At 52.1% G+C, this 25,906-nt stretch overlaps 1 protein-coding gene across 5 annotated transcripts in view; it reads right to left on the reverse strand.

Moving 5' to 3' along the window:
* Nucleotides 1-25,906, reverse strand: part of PTPRU (protein tyrosine phosphatase receptor type U) — a 76,839-nt gene that overhangs the window by 8,167 nt on the left and 42,766 nt on the right. The window contains exons 15-24 of one of the 5 annotated variants that reach the window (XM_032360833.1): nt 24,293-24,322; nt 21,877-22,034; nt 11,227-11,417; nt 10,398-10,473; nt 9,829-9,905; nt 8,177-8,194; nt 4,168-4,204; nt 3,430-3,527; nt 3,228-3,344; nt 2,274-2,428 (exon numbers count right to left, since the gene is read on the reverse strand). In XM_032360833.1, the coding sequence (XP_032216724.1) occupies nt 2,274-2,428; nt 3,228-3,344; nt 3,430-3,527; nt 4,168-4,204; nt 8,177-8,194; nt 9,829-9,905; nt 10,398-10,473; nt 11,227-11,417; nt 21,877-22,034; nt 24,293-24,322 (957 nt within the window). Of the gene's footprint in view, nt 1-2,273; nt 2,429-3,227; nt 3,345-3,429; nt 3,585-4,167; nt 4,205-8,176; nt 8,195-9,828; nt 9,906-10,397; nt 10,474-11,226; nt 11,418-21,876; nt 22,035-24,292; nt 24,323-25,906 lie in introns of all 5 variants that reach the window. The other 4 variants (XM_032360832.1, XM_032360834.1, XM_032360835.1 and 1 more) reach the window with 4 other exon arrangements.

Genomic DNA, 25,906 nt, shown 5'->3' on the forward strand with positions numbered 1-25,906 from the left:
GTCTGCAGCAGGAGTTGCAGTGAAATGTGACGCAAGGACAAGCTGTGGCCAGGCCGGGCCGTGGGAAGGAGGGAAGGGGCAGGGGTAGCAACAGAGCTGGGCGGAGGACAAAGGTGATGCTCAGAGCTTATTCCAAGAATGTCCTTGCCTCCTAGGGAGCCCCAGATCCATACAGCCTTCAAAGTCCCCACACACTCGTACCTGCAAACGTACTCAGGGGAGCCTCCCCAACCCTCCCAGCAGATGTCATTCTCCTGAGCTCCAGGACGAATCCTAGGCAGGCTCTTATCAAACACTCTTCCTGCTACGTGGTCATTGTAAATGGGACAGTCTCCCTGGCTTGACCTGGAGTTCATCCCGAGCTGGGCTGTGTCGGACCCATCTCTGGGATGCTCACGCCCAGCCCCAGGGAGAGCAGAGCCCAGGGGTAGAGAGAGGACAAAAATGACTCCAAGATTTCAAGCTTGAAAATGGGGGTGTCAAAGCATTGGCAAGAGTACGTGGTAGCGGGTCTCCCGGGCACCCCTGCCGGGGGCTGAAATCCGTACCACCACTTTGGGGGACTGGCAACAGCTACCAAAGCTGAGCTTGCCAGGCAGTGCTCCCCCCACCACCTCCTGTATGTATCCCCCAGAAATGTATGCATATGCTGGCCCAAAGGCACGCCTTAGAACGTTCTCAGCAGCTGTATTCGTGACAGTTCACAACAGGACACAGCCCAAATACCTAGCCATCGCAGAATGGGTAAACACACTGTGGTTTACTCATTCAGCAGGACAGGATGTAACATGGATGAATCTTAGAAACATAAGCTGGAGGGGAAGAAGTCACACACCAAAAAGCACACGCTGTGTGATTTCATTTATACGAAGTTCAAAAACACACAAAATGAATTCACACGTTAGAAGTCAGGAGCGAGACTGTTCTGGGAGCGAGGAGGTGGGCACAGCCCGGAAGGGGGCTCCCAGGGGCTTCTGGATGCTGTTAATGTTCTATTTCTTGATCTGAGAGCAGTGTGGTTATTTCACAGGTGTGTTTAATTTACGAACACCAGTAAAGCTCCGTATATACTTATTCTGTGGGCACTTTGCTTTAAGTATGTTATATCCCAAAGAAATCTTATTTTATTTTATTTTATTTCATTTTTTAAAGATTTTATTTATTTATTTGACAGACATGGATCACAAGTAGGCAGGCAGAGAGGGAGAGGAGGAAGCAGGCTCCCTGCTGATCAGAGAGCCCAATGCGGGGCTCCATCCCAGGACTCTGGGACCATGACCTGAGCTGAAGGTAGAAGCTTTAACCCACTGAGCCACCCAGGTGCCCTGAAATCTTATTTTAAAGACTGTATCTTAGGGGCACCTGGGTGGCTCAGGTGGTTAAGCATCTGCCTTCTGCTCAGGTCATGATCCCAGGGTCCTGGGATCAAGTCCCATGTCGGGCTCCCTGCTCAGTGGGACGCCTGCTTCTCCCTCTCCCTCTGCCACTCCCCCTGCTTGTGCACGCTCTCTCTCTCTCTCTCTCTCAAATAAATAAATAAAACCTTTATTAAGAAATAAAAATAAACAAAGATGGTATCTTAAAGAAGCCTAAAGAGACCAAAGTGGTATGTGGAGGGCGGGCAAGGGAGGAGGGGGTCTGCTCCGTGGCGCTCTGGAAGCTGGGAGGAATCAAGCAGAGAAGGCAGGAGCAGGTACAGAGGCCAAGGACTTGTGGGCCCAGGGGAGTAGATGAAACCCCAAGGTCAGAGGGAAGCTCCCCAGGAGGAGAGTGGGGGCAGGCACAGGACAGGGCCCTTCAGAGGCATGAGAAATCTGGGGAGCCAGGGAGGAAGCAGAGCAGAGGAAGGGCAGGTGGGGTCACAGGGGCCAACTGAGGCAGGACTTGGAAGAGAAAGGGGTGATGGTCAGGAGCGGCACGGGGCAGGAAGGCCACGCAGTGAGGAAAGCTCTCGGGATTCAGAGAAGGGAAGCTGAAGCCCTTCCCAGCACCTGGGCCAAACCCAGGACGCAGGTGTGCAATGCAAGTAAATGAAACCCAACCCACCTCGAGCCTCACCAGCCCCTCACCCCTCTGCCTCCAGGCCCAGGGCCCCCACAGGTCTCTGGCAACACATGGGTGCCAACCTTGAGCCACAGCTCGAAGGTCCATTGGGGGGTCAGCATCTCCCATCCTCTGTCTCTGAGTAGATGAACCCAAGCCCCCTCTCCTTAGGTGACCCACAATCAATCCCGCACCCAGACCCCTTGTCCGTGGCACTCACGGCACCCCACCTGCAATGGATGACGACGGGCCCAGCGTCAGGCGGGGTAGAGGCCTTCACGCGCCGGATGAAGGCCAGCAGCCCCGTGGCGTGGTAGGGGACGCCATGCTCCGGCCACGCGGTGAAGTGGAACTGGCGGACCTCGTGCCGGGCAGAGTAGCCTCTCTGCGGAGACAGTCACAGTCACTGCCCGGGGGCCCCCCAGACACCCGCCAGGTGTCCAGCCACCACGGCGAGCATCTTACCGCAGGATCTCGCTCAATGCGTCCCAATCACAAACGGAGGTGTGGATGCTCGGGACGCATGGTGCCCGCGAGAAACCCGCAGACAGGAGACACTGTGGGCCCGAGGGTCGACAAGACAAACACTACCCAGGAGTGGGGCCCGGGGCTGGCCTGACACCTAAACCTAACTGCCAGTTGCCCGCCTCGGCCTCCCCAGGGCTGTGCCACCCAGGAGGGCACCAGGACTCTCTGGTCTTAGCCTATATGGGAAAGTATCTCCCTTGAGAACTTTTACAGAGGATCAAATGGGACCACAGACACGAGGACTCGGCCAGTCGCTGGCCATGCAGCCTCGTGCGTGACGCCAGCACGCCACCTCACTTTATTTGTACTACAGGACTAACAGAAACGCCGAATGCCAGCATCTCCCAGGGCTTAACCAACACGTGCCGCAGGCGCTGCATGATGCCCCGCACTGCAGGACCGACACCGAGCAGGACCGACACCACCAGCCACTGTCTTCACCGCCATCATCTCGACGTCCTCTGGGAGTCGCCAGCCAAGGCAGACCCTGTCCTGTCCTCCCACAGCCCTCCCTACAGCGAAGGAGCAGCTGCCTTGCTGGGGAGGACCACGGAGCCCTCCTCGCCCCTCCTGCTCCTGCCCTGGGAGGTTGGGAGGCATACTCCGCCCCACCCCTTCAGGCATCCCTGCAGGGACCAAAGTGACAGCAGACTCACCCGCTCCAGGGCAAAGGTGCGCACGACGTACTCAGCCAGTGTCTCCGTTTTCACCAGCGTGATCTTGATGTCCCCGTACATGTCCGAGTCCTCCGGCCAGTACCGGGAGCATTTCACCTGGGATCCCCACAGGCAGGCTCAGCAGGCCCTCTGCTGCCCTCCCTTGGCCCGCCTTACCCCCTCCCCCCAAGGCCCTGCTTACCCTGCCCACCTCCACCAGCTTGGTAATCATGACAATGCTGGAACAGTGCTCCTGCCATACCATGCGCCAGAAGTCGTAGACCATCTCAGGCTTCGGCCCTGGGGCGCAGAGGGTGCTAGTCCCTGAGGCAAGGTCTCCACCCAGGGCCAGCACACCTGCTGCCCCACACCCCCACCCCAGGCCAGGAAGCTCCTGAGCCCCAATGAAGGCGTCATGCTCACCCCACACACTCTCCCCACCCAATGCCAGCTCATCCCTAGAGGGCCCCGGGGGTGGATAGGCTCGGAGAGGGCTGGCTGCAGACCCATTACCCCAAATGAAACCCAGGAGGCAGAGCCGGGGGACTTGATCCTCGGTCTACAGCACCAGTGTCCCAGAGGAACAGACAGATGAATGGCTGGCGGCCAAGACAGCCAGAGGGACCCAGGCAGCCCCCAGACCCAGAGGCACAATCCACACTTGGCAGGACTGAGCCCACCTACCCTTCTGCATGCACCACCTCAGGGACAGACAGATGGCCAAGGGAACTACGGGCACACAGAGCACACCAGGGAGACACGAGCACGGAACACGACGAGGGGCAGAGACTGGTGGGCAGATTCCAGAAGCCCCAGCCAGACAGTGGGACTCGAGCAGAGAGACAGCAGGGAGGCAGACTGGGAGTCAAGCAGGTAAGAAGGAAGGCAGAGGGGAGACAGCATTCAGGACGCGGGTGCACATGGGCAGAGCAGCAGGTACCTTGAGTGGCTATGAAGTGGTTTGACCTGTGGTAACCCTGGAACAGGAGAAGAGGCTGCGGTAAGACCCCAGGAGCAGCCCCTCACTCCCTCTGATCGCATCTCCTCCGCCCTTTCCCAGGAGCAGCCCACACAGGACCTCCTAACCAAGGGGACCTTGTCCTCCCAGTCTCCCAGGAAGGATGGAAGAGAAAGAGCAGCTGGGACACCAGTGTCTTGGGTCCAAACCCATCCTTACTGTGTGACCCCACAGAAGACACAACTCCTATATCGCCTAAAGGGTCGCCCCCCAGTAAACTGGGGGGATTAGCCACAGTCAGCTTACAGCCCAGCTGTGTGGATACAAATAAAGTCCATCGTGATCCTGCCCGGGGTTCTCAGGGTGTCCCCAGACCCCAGGCTGGGTCTCATCAGTCATCCCAGCCCCCACGGGGCAATCGGGGGGGGGGCTGTGCCCCCTCCCCACTACATGTCATCCAGAGCTTGGGGGACCCAGTGACCCAGATGAAGGCTTCAGGTCTGAAGCAAGCAAACACATGGGTTACTCATGGCCCTCAGGTAAAATGGTTTTTAAATAATAATCATTTTTGAGATTGTGACCTCAATTAGGATCCCTATTATGATCACATACTGTGCTAAGCACTTTACTTACATGATCTCCCACAAAAGAGGGGGCAAGAGCTACTTCATCCTCCATCCCCAGAGCCCTCAGGCTGTGAAGAGGACTCAGCCAGCCCCAACTCCCACCCCAGGGCCACAGCCAGCCCTGCTGTCCTGCCCGCACATGACACCCAGGGCACCCCTGCAGGCACCACGGCAGAAGTTAAAGGTGCGGCAGCACTGATGCAAGAGAGAATAATCAGGTTCACACCCGCAGCCCAGCTCCCTGTGCCTTGGGACCTGAAGGAGCCCCGCAGTCAGACTGCCAGGGTTCAAGTCCCAGCTCGACCTCTTGCTAGCTGTGTTTCCCCAGGCAGAGCCCTTCATTTCTCTAGGGCTCTATTTTCACATCTACAAAATGGGAACGATCACTATATCTACCTCCTCGGGCCATTGTGAGGAGTCAGCAAAGTAACATACCATCAAGGGTCTGTCACCACAGCCAACAGAGTCGGCATCTGACCAACAGTACCTAGTATTACTGCTACTACTTTCAAGTTCAAAGAGAAGCCCCGAAGATTCCAACAGTATGGCTGTCAAGAATTCCCAGGGCAGAGGATGGTTTACCCCAGGGGTTAAGAATCTGAGGCCGGGGAGTCAGGTTGATGTGGGTTCCTATCACAGCTCTACAGAGATGCTAAGTGACTCTGGCCATGGAAAGGGCACTCCGCAGTCTTGAATGGACACCCGCAGCTCCCACGGATTTTGTTAAAAGGCAGATTCAGACTCAGACTCTGGCACGGGGCCCAGGATTGCACCTTTCCAACCAGCTCCCAGGCGGGACCAGTGCTGGATCTGAAAACACACTGGACTGGCCAGACTCAGTCTCCCAGAGCCTCTGCTCCCTGCTGCAGTGTGGGGATAACAGTGAGACCCACATACCTCAGAGAGTCTGCTGTGTACCCGCAAACTGTGTCCAAAACCCAGTTCCAGTCACCAGCACTAAAGAGGGTCCCAGAGCCACTGGGCTCTCACTGGTGGAACTGTTCCACAGCTGGCCGACCTCCCCAGCCACTGCCTCTGCCTCAAGTCCACAGTCAAGCTGCTAGGTATATGGGGTCCCAGGGGAAGGGCAGCAAAGGTGCTGCCAGGGCAGCCCTCCCACCTCCAGCACTGGTCAAGCTGGGAACAGGCTACTCCACCCAAAACCAGCTGGCCTGAGCATCCCCGCCTAAGAACAAGCATCTCTCCAGATTTGACAAGCATCTCCCAGGGCCAGCACCCAGGACAGCCCGCAAATACAGTCCACAGCTGAGCAAGTTTTCAACGGAACCCCCCCACATCTGCATATTAACTTCTAGGTGTGTGCCTGCACAATTAGAGAGCACGACAATGGAAAGTGTGAAATGATCAGGGGTGAAAGAAAGGTAAGCAGATCGATCGCCTTGAGCATACCCACTTTGGAGCACCTGAGAGTGTCTGAGAGCGCATTGGTCCTCACCACCCCAGGCATCGGCAAATCCTGGGCACCCTGCTCCTAGGGCACCCCCCCACCTGCCTGGAGCCTCTGGTTGGGTGGTGCTGGGGGACTGACACCTTGCATCTTGGACAAGCACCCCAGGGCCTCCTGGTGCTCCCCACCCCAGGGAGAGAACCAGAGTCTCGTAGGAAGGTCAAGGGCTCCCATGGGGCTTGAGGTCCACCTCTACGCGGCCATGAGCAAGTCATTGAACTTTCCTAAGGCTCTGTCGTCTCATCTGACAAATGCTAGTCCCTACCTCTCAGAGTATGGGAAAGATGAAATGATGTGCCTACCGTCTTGGCACAGCGCCAGGTGCCCAGCCAATGATACTCTTGCTAACTAGCATTTGAAGACGGATTAAAGCCAAGTCTTCTGTGGCTACTGAAGAGTGTGGACAACGAACCAAGCAGGTGGGATGATGTGTTGGATGGAGATTAATGGAAAGAAGTGTATCTGTATTCGTCACCTTCTCATGGGGGCGCTAGGGCTGAGTATATCCATCCATTTCATGGGCCTATTCCATCTAAATCTGGGAACTTTACAAACTCTTGAAGCACGCTCAGAATAAGGGGGGGGGGGGTGATCTCTGGGAGCACATCTTGGATAACTGGTCGTCTCCAGCAGCTACGACTGTGAGTACTTTTCACTTTGTATAGACAGAAATGTTTGTATTTCTGTATTGTCGGAAGGTTTGATAATGACCTGTACTTTTGCAATCTTTAAAAAAATAAGAAATATTTTTTTAAAGGACATAAAATAGAAAGGTACCCACGAAATAGCACACAATCCCATCAGACATCCAATATTATCAAAAGAATATGCAGTTTACCCTTGAACAATATGGGGGTTTGGGGTGCTGACCTCCTGGGGAAGTTTGATAATCCACACATAACTTTTGACTCCCCAAAAACTTAGCTACTAATAGCATGGCTGACTGGAAGCCTTATCGAGAACATGAACAGTCCAGTAACACATATTTTGTATGTTATAAGGTATTATATACTCTATTCTCATAACAAAGTGAGCTAGAGAAAAGAAAATATTATTAAGAAAATAGTAAGAGAAAATACATTTATAATCTATAAATAAAAATAAATAAAATGTAAATAAATACAAATTTCTTAAAATTTTAATAAATTTTTAAAAATTATTTATTTTTAAAGAAATCCACAAGAAAGTGGACTAGTGCAGTTCAAATCCATGGTGTTCAAAGGTGGAATGTATATTAAAAACCAAATTAAAGGTGCACTAAATGAATAAGACTTTTTTAAAAATATTCCTAGAAGGCCCAGCAATGGCACAATTTTTAAAAATAGAATAGAAAAACTGCTCCCCAAAAATAAAACGTTCAAAGTAGGGCTAAATTGAGGGCAAAGTAGTTAGGGTTGAGTTTCAAGCAAACTGACCATGAAGGAACTTGAACGCCAGAGAAACTAGTTTAAGGGGACTGGCAGGGCCACCCTTGCTTCCCTGAAGACCCTGACCCCCAAGCAGCAGAAAACAGGGCACCCTGAGCAGCTTCCCAGCCCACCCCTCCCAGAGCCCCATAGAAGGTATGGCTAGTGATATTTACTGGGCATGGGGGTCTGGGGGACAAAAGTGACAGAAGGTAGTGGCCAGTGAAGGGGGCCTGGGGAAGCACCCCAACCCTGATGCCCCATCTCAAGGAGGGGAAGGAATCGTTTACAACAGGGGTAGTGTCAGATCTGCAGCCCCAGATGGCCCCTGGCCAGGCTGCTGAAATGGACAGTAGGCTTTGGGCGCAGGAGTGGAAGGGAAGGATGAGAGAGACAGAGACAGAGAGAGAAAGACAGCCAAAGACCATGAGAGAGTCTGAGATAGCGCTGGTGAGAAGTCAGGAGGAGGAGACGGGGAGAGAGATACTTACTTCACGGTTTATCCGAATCTTAATGAGGCCAGTGAGGGAACAGTACAAAGCAAAAGAGACAGATATTAGGCCAGAGGCAGATGGAGGTGGACGGAGCACAGGAGTGGCCAGGATGGGCAGTGTGAGGAGGGGAGGCAGAGCAGAGACGGGGGCCGGGCTGGGCCGGAGAGCGGGGAGTGGCGTGAGTCTGCCGCGGGGCCCACGGGGACACTGAAGAGACCCAGAAGGGGCCCATCACCAAAGCTGCCCAAGTCTGAGAGGCCAGGCCCAGCCCGTATCCCAGTCAAGGGAGAGCATGGGAGGTAGGGGAAGAAGGCAAGGAATTCTGGAAAATAGGGGGCAGCGTATCGTTCTGGCCCCCGGAGGTAAAGAAGAGGGACAGGAGAGGTCTCCCGAGTCCCTGACTGCCCCACCTCCCAGGTACACATCTTCCTCTCCCTTCACTCCTGCTGCTCCCTACGCCCACCCTTTCCTCTCCAGTCACCCAAAGGCAGCTCAAAGCCCCCGCCTCCGTGCAGCCTGCCACGGCTAACTCTGGCCATACCACTCGCTTGCTGTGTGACCCTGGGAAAGTCAGTCCTCGTTTCTGGCCTGTAGTTTCCCAGCTCCTCTGAAATGGTTTTACCTATAGATACGTTCATGTGTCTCCCCCACTAGAAGCTACACATGCAAGGAAAGCGGGGACGGTGTCTACCTCCGGTGCCCAGCACAGCGCCTGGCACATGGTAGATGCCCGAAATAGATCTGATAAATGAATAAATGATTCTCTCCCAAACTTGGCTTGCTGTCAGGGTGGGAGAGTCTGCCCAGGGTCCCTGGGCCCTGACCCATCTCGCCTTCATTCACACCTGGGGAGCAGATTCACCACATCTGCACGGGCCTCCTGGCTGCCCTGCCCTGGCCCTAGCCCCTTCCTCTGGTCCAGCCAGACCAGCAGCTGCTGCACAGGATGGCAGGAGAGCCTCATGGTTAGTAGCAAAGGCTTGGGAGACACAGACAGGCCGAGATCTGAGTCGCTTTTCCCCCAAGCACTAGCTCTGTGACCTTGGACGAGTAGCTCCACCTCCCTGAGTCTGTTTCCTCACCTGTAAAGTGAGGTCACGATGCTAACTACCTCGTGGCATGATTTCAGGGATTATAGAAATGAAATCTTTGATATAAAGTGCTTAGCACAGCGCTTGGCACCCAGTACCTGCTCCATAAACATGGGTTGTTATTCTTCAAGTACCACTCTGATCGCAGTCCAAATGCAGCAACTCCATGGGACCCCTAGGGAAAAGCCCCACCTCCTCGGCCTGCCTTCTGAGGCCTTCACCACCCAGCCCCTGCCTGCCTGCAGCCTACCCGTGAGTCATGCACATCCCAGCTTGGTCCTGTGGTGAGAGGGGCTCCTTCCTCAACTCCAGGCCTAGCTGTCTGCCCACTCCCCTTCTTTCTGCTTCATGGAAGCCCCGCCCCATCTGTCTGCCCCGCAGGAAGTTTTCCTGATGGCCTTCATCTGCCCTCCCCTCCTCTGAGCTCCCTGGCACTGACTGCAGGAGGAGGGGACACTGTGAACCCCCACGTATTCCCTGCCAGGTCGCTGGCCTGCCTGGGCAGTGAGCCTAGAACGGGCAGGGCCAGGCCAGTGGAGATGACGGCGAGGCACTCACGTCTATGTAGTTGGCGTTAATGGAGTCGGCATCGGGGCCTCCCATCATCGGGGGCAGTTTCACTCGGTGCCGATCATCTGGAAACACAAAGCAGGGGGCCATGGGGTGGGCAGGGACTGAGCAGGGGAATGCAGAGCTAGGGCAATGAGGGGAAGCTTCCAGAAGGCCAGAGGTACGGCACAGGCAGGAGAGCCAGTGAACCTCAAGGCTCGGGGCTGACCAGGAGGCTCTCAGCCCCGGAGGGGGCATGACAGGCCAGGCATTAGAACCTGGGCTGCGGCACCAAGGGGGCCCAAGGTCATGTGCTACTTGGGCAAGTATTAGCTGTGTGACCTTGAACAGAGAGCTTAACCTCCCAAGCTTCAGTTTCCTTATCTGTAAAGTGGGGGTTATAATATGTGCCACATCACTGGGCTATTGAGGAGTATGTAAAATAATGGGTGTAATATTCAGCACATGGCTTGGCATGTGGGAGGCCCTCAGTAAGTGGCTCACTCCGGCTGTTCTCCACCCCCACCCAGGTCCCTCCCACCCATGGCCCCAGACCCAGGCCCTTCCCCAAGACTCACAGGCAGGCACGGGCTCTTGCCGGCTGCCCTTGACCTTGTCTTTCTTCTTTGTGGCATCCCAGCCTTCAAAGAAGCTCTGCCAGAAGGGAAAATAGAGGGGTAGTCAGTGGAGGAGGGAAATCCCTCCCCTCGTAAGACCCCATCCCATAACAGGATGGGAGCGGGACCACAGATAAGGGCCAGATGCAGGGTTCACCTTGGAGCCTGAGATCAAGTCACTGCATATCCCTTTATCAGCAAGGGACTAAGTTAAAAACCAAGCAGCGTGTAGGGAAGGAAGAGAGAAGAGTGGGGGGCGGGTATCAGAGTTCACAGACACTTCAGAGCAAGGGTCAGGTTTAATGTACACATAAGGGGTTTGAGTTGGGAAGAAGGCAAAAATGAGGTCAAATTAAGATTAGAATAAGGCGGTGTCAGAGTCCAGTGGGAGGGAGAGTGGGATTCGAATCAGAGTCCCAGTGGAATTTAGGATGATAGTTAGGGTCAAAGTCAAGATTGGGTGTTAGGTTAGAGGTCAGGGCCCCTCTTGGTGTTCAGAGTCATATTAGGGAGAGGATGAGGATCATGATCAGGGTCCAGATGGAGACTGAGAGAAGACTGGAGGTCAGATTTCAAGTCACGATCAGGACGAGTGTCAGAAACCAGGTCAATCCGAGATTGGGGTCAAGGTCAAGGTAAAAAAAAAAAAAAAATTTTAGGTTGAATTAGGGACTATCAGAGCAAAGGTCCATCCAGGGCGAGGCTGAGGGTTGCCAGGGTCTGGGTCCACAGCGAGCAAGAGCCAGGCAGGGTCCCGGCAAGGCATCCTGGCTGGCCTGGGACCCCGCACCTCGTACTCCTGCTTGAAGCCATAGCCCTCGGCCGTCTTCATCTGGTTGATGTGCTGCAGGAGGTCCGCCACACGCACCGCAGGGTGCAGCTGTCCCGTGTGGTATGGGGAGCCTTTCCGGCCACAGGGACGCCGCGGGGAGCCTCCCAGCAGGCTGCTGGCCTCAGTGACCCCACTGCTGCGCTGGTCTCCTGCAGTCAGAGAGAAAAGGGGGTTCCTGACACACACTACCCCCTTGCCTGGGGTGCCCCATTTGGACTTGGGGTGGGGGAGGGGTGCATGGCCAATGCGGATGTGGTTCCTGGAGCCAAGCAGCCTGGCTGGGCCCACCCTGTGCGCCCTCGGGGGCAAGTCCCTTCCCGTCTGCATTTGTTTTTCCATCTGTAACATGAGCAGGCTGGGTCATATGGCCTCTGAGGGCCCTTCTGGCCCAGCCCTTCTGGCCCTGCTGTGATCCTGGGGTCCCCTGACTCCCTCCTGTTGCTCCCCAGCCTGGACCACCTCTCTGTGACTTCCCTGAACTGCCTGCAGGGGGCAGCACTCAGCAGAGCCCAGGAGAGCCCCCCCCCCTTCTCCCTCTCTTCCAGAGAACAATCTGGAACAATTGGCAACTCCCAGTAATTACCCCCATTCAAAGACAAGCAAATCCCGAAATTAGCTGCTGCTGCCACCCCCTCCACAGATTAACGGGAGACACCTGAATAGCAGCTTTTCTCCTGCGCCAGCATTTCCATTGTCAGCCTGGGCGGCGGCCTCAGCCAACTGGGGAACAGGTCGAGAGGTTCACAGTGACACTCACACGCACTCACAGACACACTCACACACACACACACACACACACACACACACACACATACACACACACACTCTGGGAAAACTATCCCCTCCCTCCAGACCCACCTGCTCCCCGCTCTTCTGGTCAGCATCCCCAAGGACATCCCACCCTGGTCCCCCAGCTCAGGCCCGAGGACTGAGCAAAGTGCCTGGCTCGGTCACACCCACCTCTGGACACCCGCCCTCATACATTTAACACTCATTTCTCTCCTCCTGTCCTGGGTACGATGCGGGGCCTCAGTCAAGGTCAGCCCTCCCCATTTCTCACGGCTTTTCTCTGCCCAGGTCCGAGCCGGCAGGGGCAGGTGGGAAACCCCCAGTGGGGCCCAGGTGCCAGCCCCTTCCCTTCCTACCACCTCCAACACCCTTCTCCTTCTGTTTCTGCCTGTTGAACTCCCACCCATCCGTCAGATCTTAGCCAGAATGAGCTTTCTTAGGGAACCTTCTCCAGCGCCTGGCCTCTGATTCCTACTCATGGCTGACAGAATGATTTATGACACCAGGACAGACTCCTACACTGCTCAACTCCCCCCAAACTCCAAGCCGTGGCTCTTCAAATCACGGGGGACTTCCATACCCTGCTTGGGTTCCCTGTGCCACAGTTTGAAAACTGCCTCGAGGCAGACAGGCAGTGTGATGGCGCAGCCCACCCTACCTGCTTCTCTTCTCTGGGGAATCAGTCCCGAGCTACTGGTCACCCAATGTCTGAAGACAATTCCTTCCCATCTGATCCAGATTTTCTAGTTACTAACAGCTGGAGGGCATGCTGGTTACATGCCGGTTACACCACTGTGGGCAGATTCCCCAAGCCCTTAATTCATCAGATGGAGAAAATAAGGCCCAAAAAAGAGACTTGCCTAACGCAGTGGTTGCAAAAGTGCATTCCAGAAAACACTGATCGTGGCAGATTTCTAAGTGCTACTCCATTAAAAAGGAGACAAGGAGGAGGATAAAGAGGGGTTCTCGGTTTTAAAGGAATCTGTGAAATTCTGGTGGAAAGGAAAAGAAGTCTGTTTTTTCCCTATGAGACCTCCCAGGGCTTCCTACAAATTAGTGTGCATTTCCACTCTCCAAGAGATGAGCAGAAACAGCCACGTTTCACCACCATCTCTCACCACCGACAGCTTTTTTTGTTTGTTTCGGGAAACATCCTCAGGGGAACACAGGGATGATCATGGTGATTAAGACACATGCTCTGGAGTCAGACAGGCCTGAGATCAAATCCCAGCTCCACACAGGACCCTGGGGATGCTACTTACTCTCCCTAAACCTCCTTCTTCATGTGTCAAGGGAAGACAAAAACTATTACTCTCCCAGCCAATGATACAAATATTAAATAAAATAGTGCATATAAAACACCCAGTCCTGTGCCTGGCACACAGTGAGCACCTACAGCCGGGGCTGTGGACACAACTAGTCCCAGAAAGCCAGGGCAGTTGGCTGGCCAGAGGCAGCCTCCCTTTCTCAGCCCTTCTCCACTGCAAGATCCAACAACATCGGATGCAACATATAGATGCAAAAGAGCATCTACAACAAACACAAGCACCAGGATTTCACGACAAAGGCTATCAGCTGGCTCGACACACTGGGAGACAGAGGGGTCCCAGTGCTCTCTCTGGAAGCCATGCTGACAGCTCCCTGGGTGGAGCCCTCCCTGAGGTCTCTCCAGGCAGAGAAAGGGGCAAAGGAGGGTTTTGGGAGTCCAACAGCCCATCCCTGGGGACGTGAAGGGTCAGCCCTGAGGCATCCTCATAGCCACACATGGATCAGCTTGCAATGGCTAAAGACAAGAGGAAATCCCACCTGGTTGGGGTCCTGATGGGAAGGAAGCCAAAGCCAAATGCTGGGCTTCTGCCTGAGCCCAAGAAGGACATAAGACATTCTACAAAGACCACCAGAAGGGGTCCCTGGGTGGCTCAGTCAGTTAGGCATCTGCCTTCAGCTCAAGCCATGGTCCTGAGGTCCTGGGATTAAGCCCTGTGTCTGGCTCCTTGCTTGGTAGGTAGTATGCTTCTCCCTCTCCCTCTACCCCCATCCCCTCCTCATGCTCTCTCTCTCTCTCTCTCTCTAGCACTCTTTGTGTCTCTCAAGTAAATAAAATTTTTAAAACAAAACAAAACAAAAAACCAAAGACTACCAGAAGACAACAGGGTAATGAGCGACGATGTCTCCAAGAGGCTCTTCTCTTTCCTGGACCCAGAGAAGACTGGTCTCTGCTCTCCTCGTGCATGAATTCCCCTGTGGGTTGCAAGACACACACACTCTCCCTTGCACCCCACCCCCACCCCAAGGACCAGCTTGGAGGAAGAGAGGAAGGAAGGTGAGAGCAGCCCTTAGCTTCAAGGTTGCCCCCCGGGGTTTCTTCCAGATGCTCCCCAGTTCCATCATGATTGTGGGACACCTTAAGCAAGTAACCGCAGACAGCTGAGGTTTTGGGAGGAAGGGCTGAGGCCCAGAGGGAAAAAAAACACTGGGTCTGGAGCAGAGAGACCTGAATTCAAATTTGGAGTCAAGTCACTTGACCTCTCTGGCTTCAGTTTTGCCATCTGAAAATGAAAATCTTTAGACCTTCTTTAAAGATGAGCCCTTTCCCTGATTCCCATCTACCTCAGATGAAGACAGGCCCCCAGTTACATGATCAAGGAACACTCCAGACTTTTCCTTCCCTAGTGCAATTAGGAAATAATTTTAAAGAAACATAGCTTATAATAATACCTAATAATATCTTACATATCAAGTGCTTTCATAGGCCTGGCAGGATACTTAAGTCACTTAATCCTTAGACTATGTAAGCATTACTCTCATCCCCTATCCAAACGAGGAAAGCAGGGCCCACAAGAGATGAGTTACTTGGTCATTAAGCAACTGCACCAGGATTCGAACCCAGGCCCATCGGACTCTGGGGCCCTGTTGTCTACCCTACTTTCCCTGTGTCTTTCTTCCTGATAAAGGAGAATCTGTGTAGAGGTAAAGAACCTATCACTTATTTAACAAACCCTTTGGCGGACAGAACCCAAAGGCACCCACAGGGGTCAAGAGCTCTAGATGGACAGGGCTCAGAAGGGGTTGAGGGTTTTCACAGGCAGGATTTCAGACACAGCAGAGGGCCCATTCCCACACACTGGGAACATCCCAGCCACCTTCCCCACAGCCAGCCTGCCACCATTTACTCAGCATGAGAGGTCCCCACGGTGAAATTCACAGGCTGAGAATGCAGCAAAATCAACACGGCTTTCTGTTCCCTTGCACCAAAATCTGGGCTCCTCTGTTTGGAAAGCAACCAAGGAAATGGAGGCTGGACCAGCGCAGGGCATGGTCCTACGAAACCAGATGGACCCATGGCCCCAGGCTCCTGCCCACAGATCTGCCACAGCCTGTGGCATGCCTGTGGTTTCCACTCCCTCCAGCAGCCACATCTCATCCAGCCCAGCCCAAAGGCGCCCCAGCCCAAAGGCACATCTTTTGAAACTCCAGCAGCATGAATTGCTCCCACCGTCCCCACGGCAATGAGTCTGGGCCCCAACTTCCCTAGGCCATGTCTCCCCAGCTGTCAGCAAGCTGGCTGGGGGTGGTGCCCATGCATCCTGCTTCTCTGGGTCTCTCCAGAGGACTCAGCAGCAAGGCATGCGCCCACGCTGCCCCCACTTCCCGCTCTCCCCGCCGCCCACCAGAGTTGCCTGCCCAATCACACCTCCCTGTGTGCTCACCTGCACTGGCTACCCCCTCGCCCATGCCTGCCCTTCCTTTCCCAGCTCTGCCTGTCCAGATCCTGCCCATACCTGGCTCCTCTCTGCAACTCAGAAAGACCTGCATTTAAATCCTGGTTCTGCCACTTTCTACCCTTTTGTTAAGTGACTTCCCCTCTCTAAGGCTCTCTGTTTCCTCTCGGCTTCCTCATTTGTAAAGTGAGTTGATAATAGCTACTGCACTGGGCAGGGGTGAAAATTTAATGAGGGAGATCATAGGCACCACATGATAAATAAGTGCATGTCAGTGAATTTGAAAAACTAAATGAAATGGGCAAATTCCTAGACAAGTCATATCTTACAACAAGTGGCTTGAAAAAAATAGAAACTCTCAATAGTCTTTTACTCCTTTAAATAAATTGAATTAAAAGTTCAAAATTTTTCTATAAAGACTGTTTTATGGGTGAATTCCACCAAACTCTCAAAGTATCAATTATTCCAATCTTTCATAATAAGGGTAAAGGAGAAGAAACCTCGGTATATTTTACATGACTAGCAGAATCTTGGTACCAAAAACCAGACAAGGATAGTAGAAAAAAGAGAAAATCATGGGCCAATCTCACTCCTGAATACAGCTTTGAAATCCTGAGCATTATTTTACCTATATTGAATCCAAAAAGACATACAAAATGTAATGAATCATGACCAGGCTGAATTTACCCCAAGTATGGAAGGTTATTTTAGCTTTAAAAAATCTGGAAATGTCACTCACCTCATTAACAACAACAACAATGTACGTATATATGATAGTGCAGAAAAAGCATTTGGTAAGTTTAATGCTCACTTAAATAAAACCTCTTAGCAAACTAAAAACCGAAAAGAAATTTGTTAACCTGATAAAACGTTTGTACCAAAAACTGCAGCGAACTTTATTCTCAGTGTTTAATGTTAGAAGCATTCCTTTTAAAACCAAAAAAACAAACAAGGATTCCTGATATTACCACTTCCATCCAACCCAGTGCTGGAGATCCCAGCCAGTGCCACACAGAAAGACAAGGGGAAAAAAAAAAAAAAAAAAGGAAGGGAAATGAGACAGAAGAAACAGAACTGCCCATATTTACAGATCCTCTGATCATACTCAGAAAACCTGAAAGACTGTACAGACAAAAGAAAATTAACAAATAAGGTTCTCAAGGACTCTGGATATAAGATCAATATATATACATAAAAAATCAACTATATTTCTCTATATGAGCAACAATTAGAAATGTAATATTTTAAAAGTGTACCATTTGTATTGGGAAAACTGGACACCCACATGCAAAAAAAAAAAAAAAAAAATGGAGTTGGATTCTTACCTCACACCATATACAGAAGTTAACTCAAACTAGAACAAAGACTTCAATGTAAGACTTAACACTATAAAACTCTTCAAAGAGGGGCACCTGCATGGCTCATTGGGTTGACTGTCCATTCAACTCTTGATTATGGCTCAGGTCTCAGGGTCATGAGATCAAGCCTCATATCAGGGCTCTGCACTTAGCATGGAGCCTGCTTGAGATTCTCTCCCTCCCTCTCCTACTGCCCCTCCCCCACCCCCACTTACATGCTCTCTGTCTCTCTAAAAAAATGATAATTGTTTTAAGAGCCAAGACACCTTTCAACAGAAGAATGGATAAAGAAGATGTGGTCCATATACACAATGGAATATTACTCAACCATTGGAAAGGATGAACATCCAACTTTTGCATCAACACAGATGGGACTGGAGGAGATGATGCTGAGTGAAATAAGTCAAGCAGAGAAGGTCAATTATCATATGGTTTCACTTCATTGTGGAACATAAGGAATAGCATGGAGGACATTAGGAGAAGGAAGGGAAAAATGAATTGGGGTAAATCAGAGCGGGAGATGAAGCATGAGAGACTGTGGACTCTGTGGAACAAACTGAGGGTTTTAGAGGGGAGGGGGTTGGGGGAGGGTTAGCCTGGTTATGGGTATTAAGGAGGGCATGGATTGCATGGAGCACTGGGTGTTATACATAATGAACCATGCAACACTACATGAGATACTAATGAAGTACTACATGGCTAATGTAACATAATAAAAATAAATACATTAAAAAATAAAAAGATAAATTTTTTTTAAACTCTTAGAAGAAAACACAGGGCAAAAACTTCATGACATTGGATTTGACAATGATCTCCTGGCTATGACACTAAAAGCACAGGCAGCAAAAGAAAAAACAGACAAACTGGACCTCACAAAAATTTTTAAAATTTTGTGCATCAAAAGACACGATCCACAGAGTAAAAAGGCAATCCACAGAAAAGAAGAAAATACTTGCAAATCATATATCTGATAATGGATTAATACGTAGAGTCCAGAGAGAACTCCTAAAACTCTACAGCAAGAAAACCCAAAAAACCCAATTCAAAAATGGGCAAAGGGCTTTAAAAGATATTTCTCCAAAGAAGATACACAAATGGTACATGCCCGAGGTGGCATCATTCATCATTAGAGAAATGCAGATCAAAACTTCAGTAGGATACTATGTCATACCCACTGGAATGGCAACTATTAAAAAAAAAAAAAAAAGAAAGAAAGAAAGAAAAAGGAAAATAAGCAGTGTTACAAGGATGTGGAGAAATTGGAACCCCTATGCACTATTGCAGGGAAAGCCAGACGGTACGACCACCATGGAAAACAGTACGGTGGTTGCTCAAAAAAATTAAAAATAGAATTACCATATGATCCAGCAATTCCACTTCTGGATATGTACCCAAAAGGGTCTCGAACAGATATGTGCACACCCATGTTCACAGCAGCATTCCTAACGATACCTAAAACACGGAGGCAACCTAAGCATCCATGGGTGAATGAATGAATAAGCAAAACGTGGTCCATACTTGCCATGGAATATTCATCAGCCCTAAAAGGGAAGAAAATTCTGAAAGATGCTCGAAGATGAAAGAAGCTTGAAGACATGCAGCTAAGTGACATAAGCCAGTCACAAAGAGACAAATGCTCTATGATTCCATGTCTATCAGATAATGAGAGCAGTCAAATTCAAAGACATGGCAAGAAGACTGGTGGTTGCCAGGGGCTGGGAAGAGATGGGAATGGGGAGTGACTGCTTCATGGGACCAGAGTTTCAGTTTCACAAGATGAACAGAGCTATGGGGTTGGATAATGGTGATGGTTACACATTATATGTGTGTTTAATACCCCCCAAACTGCACACTTAAGAACAGCTAAGATGGTGAATTCTACATGACGTGTTATTTTACCACACACACCCACACAATGTACCATTTGCAAAGGAAATCAAAAATACAAGGGACCTGAGGGTACATCTAACAAAAGATGGGCAAAGTTTTATGGAGAAAATTATCAAAAGAGATTCAAGACCTAAATACATATAGGGTTATGTATATCTTCTCCATGGATGTAAAGAAGATGTGTCAGTTCTCTCCCAAACTGATCTAAACATTTAATACAAATCCACCCAACAAAGTTTTCCAAGTAACTTAAAAAGATGATTCTGAAATGTATGAGAGGGACAGGTGCCTGGATGGCTCATTCAGTTTAGCATCAAACTCTTGATTTCAGCTCAGCTCATGATCTCGGGGTTATAAGACTGAGCCCCACATTGGGCTCCATGCTGAGCGTGGAGTCTGCTTAAGATTCTCTCTTTCCCAGGGTGCCTGGGTGGCTCAGTCAGTTGAGTGTCTGGTTTCAGCTCAGGTCATGATCCCAGGGTCCTGGGGTTGAGCCCCTCATCGAGCTCCGTGTTTGGCAGGGAGCCTGCTTCTCCCTCTCCGTCTTAACCTGCTCATACTCACTCTCTCTCTCTATCCCTCTCTCTCAAATACATAAATAAGATATTAAAACAAAAAAAAAATTCTCTCTTTTCCTATCCATCCACCCCTCCCCCATCCTGCTTGCACACAATCCCTCTCTAAATAAATAAATGAATGAAATGAAATGTAATGAAATATATGAGAAAGAGAATGAGGACACACACAGCCAAGACATCCTTGATAAGGAGCAAAGCCAGGAGAACCTGATGTACCAGATACAAAACTTAGGTAACTCTAGTAATGAGGAAATCAGGTATCAACAGATACAGGAATCACCAAAGCGCCCGATCAAAGAGAACGAGGAGCCAAAAAACAGTCCACAGATATATGGAAGCATGATCTGTGTGGTGAGGGTGGCCTTCAGCATCACTGGTGAAAATACTGTAACAGAAGCTGGGACATGAATTACTACAGAATAAAGAAAAAAAAAAGAAAGAAAAGAAAATATAAAAAAAAGAAAATCCTTCATTCCTATGACACACAAAAATCAATCACAGATGGGTAAAGATTGAAATGCGCCATGCAAAATATAAAAAGGTTTAGAAAAAAGTAAAAAATATTTTATGACCCTGCAAAGGAAGCGTTCTCGAAGAAAACACAAAAAGTAGAAATCAGAAAGGAAAAGACTGATGAACTTGACTGAATTAAAATAAAAACTTGTTCCTCCAAAGACACTATAAATAACCTGCGGAGATGAGCCACAAATTGAGAGAAGATATTTGCAATTCATAAGTGAAAAGTGATTATCATCCTAAATATATAAAGAACTCCTAAAAACCACTAAGAAAGCAACAGAAAACCTAATAGAAAATTCGGTAAAAGGCATGAACAGGCATTTCATGGAAGAAGAACGCTGAATGGCCAATAATGATTTGAAAAGATGCTCAACCTCATTAGTAATCAGAGAAATGCAAATTAAGACTATAGAGAATTACCATTTTATACAAACTAGTTTGGCAAAAGGGAAGAAGCCTGGCAAATTCTGAGCTTGCCGTGGGGCTGCGGAAGCTCTCACTCGCTGCTGCTGGCTGTGAGCACAGGCAAAGCCACTCTGGGACACGGCTCGGCACCGTCTTCCAGAAGGAAGCAGAAAGGCGCTCTGCAATCCGGCGGCTCTACCTCGCAGATCTCCCGAGCAGAGGCACCTGGAGAGCCATGTAAGAACATTCAGAGCAGCCTCGTTTGTAATAACCAGAAAACTGGAAGCAGATCAGATGGCGCCGAATGGCAGAAGAGAGAAATCAACGGTTTCACACAATGCATTCACATAATGCATTCACATAATGGAAAACGATACATAGGAGGAAAAAAAAAAAAAAAAAAAAGAAACTAGAGAGAAACACCCACCTCGCCAAATATGGGAAAGACAATGCTGGGTTGAGAAACAGTGTGATTGCATTTGTACAAAGCTCAAAAGGGAGCAAAGTTACACAATACGCCATTTGGGGCTATAGGTACACCAGTAAAACGACTCCCGAGATGGTAAGGAAATTATAGATTCAGGGGTTGCAGGGGGGGGGCATAGTCTCAGGGAGGGACGCCAAGACGGTGTCCTAATTCACCCGTGTGGCTCACCCATGCTTGTTGTATTATCACTGCATGACTTCCAGAAACATTACATACTTTCTTTTGTACAGATCAACACTAAGTAGAATAAAAAGATGTGTAAGGAGGTGACTGATGACAAGCTCCGGACACATACAGCTGACCCACCGTATTCCGCCTACATGCTGGGCACAGCTCTCACTATCCGAGATACATGTAATAGCCAGGCTGCTCTCCAGCACACCTTCCAGTGAAGATGACCTTTAGCTCCATTTTGTACACAAAGAAGCAGACACCCAGAGAGGTGAAGCAGCCGTCCCCAGGTCACACAGCTAAGGGGATGTGAGAGGCAAACCCAGGTCTATCTGACTCCAGAGTCATCTTTTTTCACCACCGGTCCCCTGCCTCTCCCCCAGCAGCTGCTCCGCAGGCTCGAGACTGCTCTGGTCCCCTTTGATCACACGGCGTCACTCCTTTCTCTGACTCCCTGGAACACTTCCCACAATCAACATGTGACCTCGAATGCCCCCCATGCAGGAGTCTATGTCTAAGTCCTCCATCTTCCTAAAGCTCCCCAGTGCAAACAGGTAATACCCATGCCTCGCCGGCATTGCTTTGTTTTGGGTTTGAGATGTACCAGAACTCACTGGAGGGGCTCGGTCATCCTGGCTCGGATATGGAATCCCAGAGCCCCAGGAAGGGCAGGAGGGCCACACACTCACCTCGGGGGCTATAGCCATGGGTGTCCATGAAGGACAGGCCCAGCCGCTCATCCTCCTGCAGGGTGCTCTGGTCCGTGAAGCTCCGGTCCACCGCACTCATCATGTGGGTCTTCTCCTGGCGGTAGTTGACAGTGGCCTTGGTCATGTTCACCGGCTTCCTGCAGAGAGGGGTCGACAAGACACATGGGTGCTGAGCTGGGCAGGACAACACCCAGAGGTGGATGGGGAGGCCAAAGAGTCAGGGGGCTTTGGCCCCAGGAGACTATCTAGAAGCATCTCCAGATACTAAGAGGGCTCTGCATCTATCCTTTGTTCGCCAAAACCAGAGTTGCTGCCTCCCGCGCAAGGGACTGAGCAAAGTCCCTCTCCTGGGGACCTTTGCTGAGGACAAGGGATGAAGCCGAGTGGCCTCGGGCTGGAACGTGGCCCCTGTCACTGGCTTTGGAAGGCTTAGGAAATGGGTAGGATAGTCACTCTGGAACTACTCTGGTACCACGCAGTCACCCCCATCCAAACTAGGAAGATGACCGCCCCAGCTCCAACCCCAGCACGCCCCCATAGCCATCTTCCTTTGCCCCATCCTCACCGAACATGCACCCTAAGAACCCCTCTTCCCCACAATGGGGGGGCACTACGGTCCTTCATGGCAGAGAGTCTGGCTGCTACTTGGCCAGTGCTCAGAAGTTTTCCTCTGGGCAGGGGATGAACTCCAACTGGGTTCTTCCTATCCCCAGAGCCCCCAGGACAGTCCCACCATGGGCCACACTGGACGTCCATATTCCTGCCACTGTGCACCAGTCCATCCAGCCACTGGAAGCAGCGGAGGGAGGAAGCAAGAGGCCCGGTCCCTCCTGAGAGCCTTGCGAAGGGGCCCCCAGACAAGGGCCCTGCACAGCCCAGGCCCGCAGCCCAGTTTTGCAGATGAGAATGGCAGTGTGTGACCCCAGAGGACTCAGAGGGAAGACGGAGGAAGAGCAGGGGGCATAGTCCATGACCAAGATGCTGAGCAAAAGGGAAAGAGGGAATGACTTGGGACCTGTCTTGAAACTGCGGTGGAGCCAATCACAGGGAAGGCTCAGGATGAGATCACCATTCACCCTGCTGGGCCCCACAGCATGGAGGATGTGGGGTAGACCTGAGGGAGGACTTCCAGGTAAAGAGAGCTCAGGAACCTTGACCATCAGCGAAGATGAGGAGGCTAAGGAAGGGTTCTTCCCAGGGGCAAATTCCAATCAGTCTGTAGTCGAGAGCTGTCCAAGGCAAGGAAAGACTGGGTGACCCCAACCACCAAGCTCTGGGCATCACCCTCACCATGGCCCAGGGCACAGATGAAGAGAAGCCTCTGTGGCTGTGACCTTGACCACTGACATAGGAGAGAAGGTCGAGGGGGTAAGAGGGAAGGAGAGGGAGTGAGGAGGAGGCAAGGGAATCAGGAGGATAAGAGAAGGAGGAGGAGGAGGGGGAAAAAACTAAAGGGACCATGACAAGGAGAGAGATGGGGAAGAGGGCAGAGAGAGGGAGGGACAGGCAGACACCAGCAAACCACAGGGAGGACAGACAGAGGGCTGTGGACAGAGGACAGCAGTCAAGCTGTGCCTAGAAGGCAGTCTCCAATGGTGTGTCCCAGGGATCTGCTCCCTGCCCAGGCCTCTCAGTTCACTTGGGAGAAGAACTACAAACACCAAGCACCCAGCTCCACAGAAGACAGAAGCCGAGGGACACGGGACACAGCCACCAGGGGATCTCAGGGTGAGAGTCAGCAGATGGCAATCCTGACACTTGGAAAAGTTCTGCATTTAGGGTCAAACAAAAGCCGTGGAGGGTGTGGTTGCTGGAAAAGCTAGTGTGACCCTGGATGGTGTGGATGCAAGTAGGGGGTCCAGGAGGAGGAGGAGGAAAGAGACCCTGGTCCTCTGGGCTGTCCTGGGGGCACCTGAGCCTGCTCTGCAAGGAAGGAGGACAGGCACAGGTGCAGGGAATGTTCTGGAAGGCTTGCAGAATCAGAGAAGACAGAGGCAGAACACAGAGTACCATCAGGAGACCAGGCAGTCTGAAGGGGCCTGGGTGGTAACCCCAGCTCTGGCACTTCCTGTGACCTCTGACCAGTCCCTTCACCTCTCTGAGCCTTGGTCTCCTCATCAAGGAGGGATGACGGCGGGTGCTTCTCAGAGTCCGGGCCCAGAGAAGAGCCCAGAAATGATGGGTCTGAAGAGCCTGGGGCCGCCCGGTTAGAGAAGGGGCTCCTGCTGACCTAAGACCTGTGTGCACCATGGGGACAGCTGCCAGGGACGGGAGGGCCTGCCCCAGACATGCGCACCCACGTGCCTGGCTGTGGACCCCAGCGAGGGACTGGTGCGAGGCCCTGCACATGAGGAGGACGACCTAGGGCCCGAGGGGACAGGGAGGGGCTACTTACGGGTAGTAGGAGTAGGCATAGTGGTCCCTCCTGGCAGCGTGCAAAGAGAACAGCACAGTTGGGCCCATGGTCTTGCCACACGGTGGGCTGAGGGCAGTGCCCAACCCGCAGGGAGGGGTCTGCTGCTCTCTGTGCTGGGGAGGGCGCTGGCCAGGGACCAGATGGGTCAGGAGGACCGTCCCTGTCCCAAGGGCTGGCTGGGCTCAGTCGTTGAAAACCAAGACCCGAAGCCCCTTCCAGAATCTTCCCCGAGCCCACTGCTGGAGGGAGGAGGAGGTGGGGAAAGGGCCTGGGGAAGCAGAGCTTTCACACAGTCACACACACAGACACGGAGAGAAATACGCACACTTGCACACTCACCCATAAACAGACACACTCACGTGGCTACACGATCACACACAGACATCCTCCCTTGTGTGCTCCCAGGCGCCCCCACTCCCCACTGCAGCCCCACCCCTCAGGGCCAACACTCCTCACACCTGCAGGCCCCTCTGCACACACCTGTGCCTGGGAGGGAGCCCTGGCTGGGGGGGCGGAGGTGGGGAGAGGGCTCCTACTGGACTCTGGGGCAAAGGTGAGGCCCACCCTCCCCAACCCAGACTGCCCCTGCGTGTGGGGTCCATCAAAGGAGCCGTGCTGCCACCTCTGGGCACCGAAACCATGGCTTGGCTCTGATCCCACTTCACAGGTGGGGAAGCTGAGTCCCAGAGAGTCGTGGTCCTCCTAGGCCTCTCTGGGGGGTCAAGGGCAGAGTGTAGACACCTGTCCTAAGGCCCTGACCCCCAGAGCCAGCTCCCTCCTGAGGCCCCCTCCGGGCACATCCAGGGGTCCTCCACTGACCTGCCCCCACACCTCCCCACCAGCAGGGACCCCCGGGAATGGCCTTCCACAGGGACTCCTGCAGACTGGGCAAAGGGAAGGAGACAAGAGTAGGAGGCTGAGGCCCAGCGAGGGCAGGAGAGTGGCTGGAGGCCACACAGCACGTCTCCTCTCCTCCATCCCAGGAGAGAGAGGAGGGTGCAGGCCTATGGCTGGTCACGGGGACCCCAAAGAAGAGGGGGAAGGTGGAAGGAATGGCCTCCTGGTCTCAGTTGTAACACCATGACTTTTCAAGAGCCTTCCACGAAGACTCCCCCAAAATTACCAATTCTATCATGTCACCTTTACCCTCTCTCTGTTACCCTCTCTTTTCACAATCTGTAATCATCTGTTTGTGCTGCTTCTAGTTTAATGTCAGGCTCCACACTAGCTCCAAAGGACAGCATCTTCTCTTCTGCCCACTGCAGGCTCCCAGAGCCCTGGACAGCGCCCAGGCCAGGAGGATCCCCCAATAAATATTTCATGGAATTGAGTAATCAATAAAGAGGGAAAATAAATAAAAGAACTCCACCTCTGTGAGCGTCCCTATCCTCCCCCAAAGGCGTGAGATTAACAATGACCCCGGCCAAGGGCCCACTGTCAGCCCAGCTCCTCCCCGCCTCTCTCCACCTGCTGAGCTGGGAGTTGGGGGGAGGGGGTCAGGAGGACCCCACTCCACTGAGCCAGGCCTTGGGGATCCACAGCCAACAGGACAGAAATTTCTCTGCCCTCATGGAGCTCTCGGTCCAGCAGGGA

This window comes from Mustela erminea, chromosome 10 (assembly GCF_009829155.1).
Source record: "Mustela erminea isolate mMusErm1 chromosome 10, mMusErm1.Pri, whole genome shotgun sequence".
Classification (NCBI taxonomy): Eukaryota; Metazoa; Chordata; class Mammalia; order Carnivora; family Mustelidae; genus Mustela; species Mustela erminea.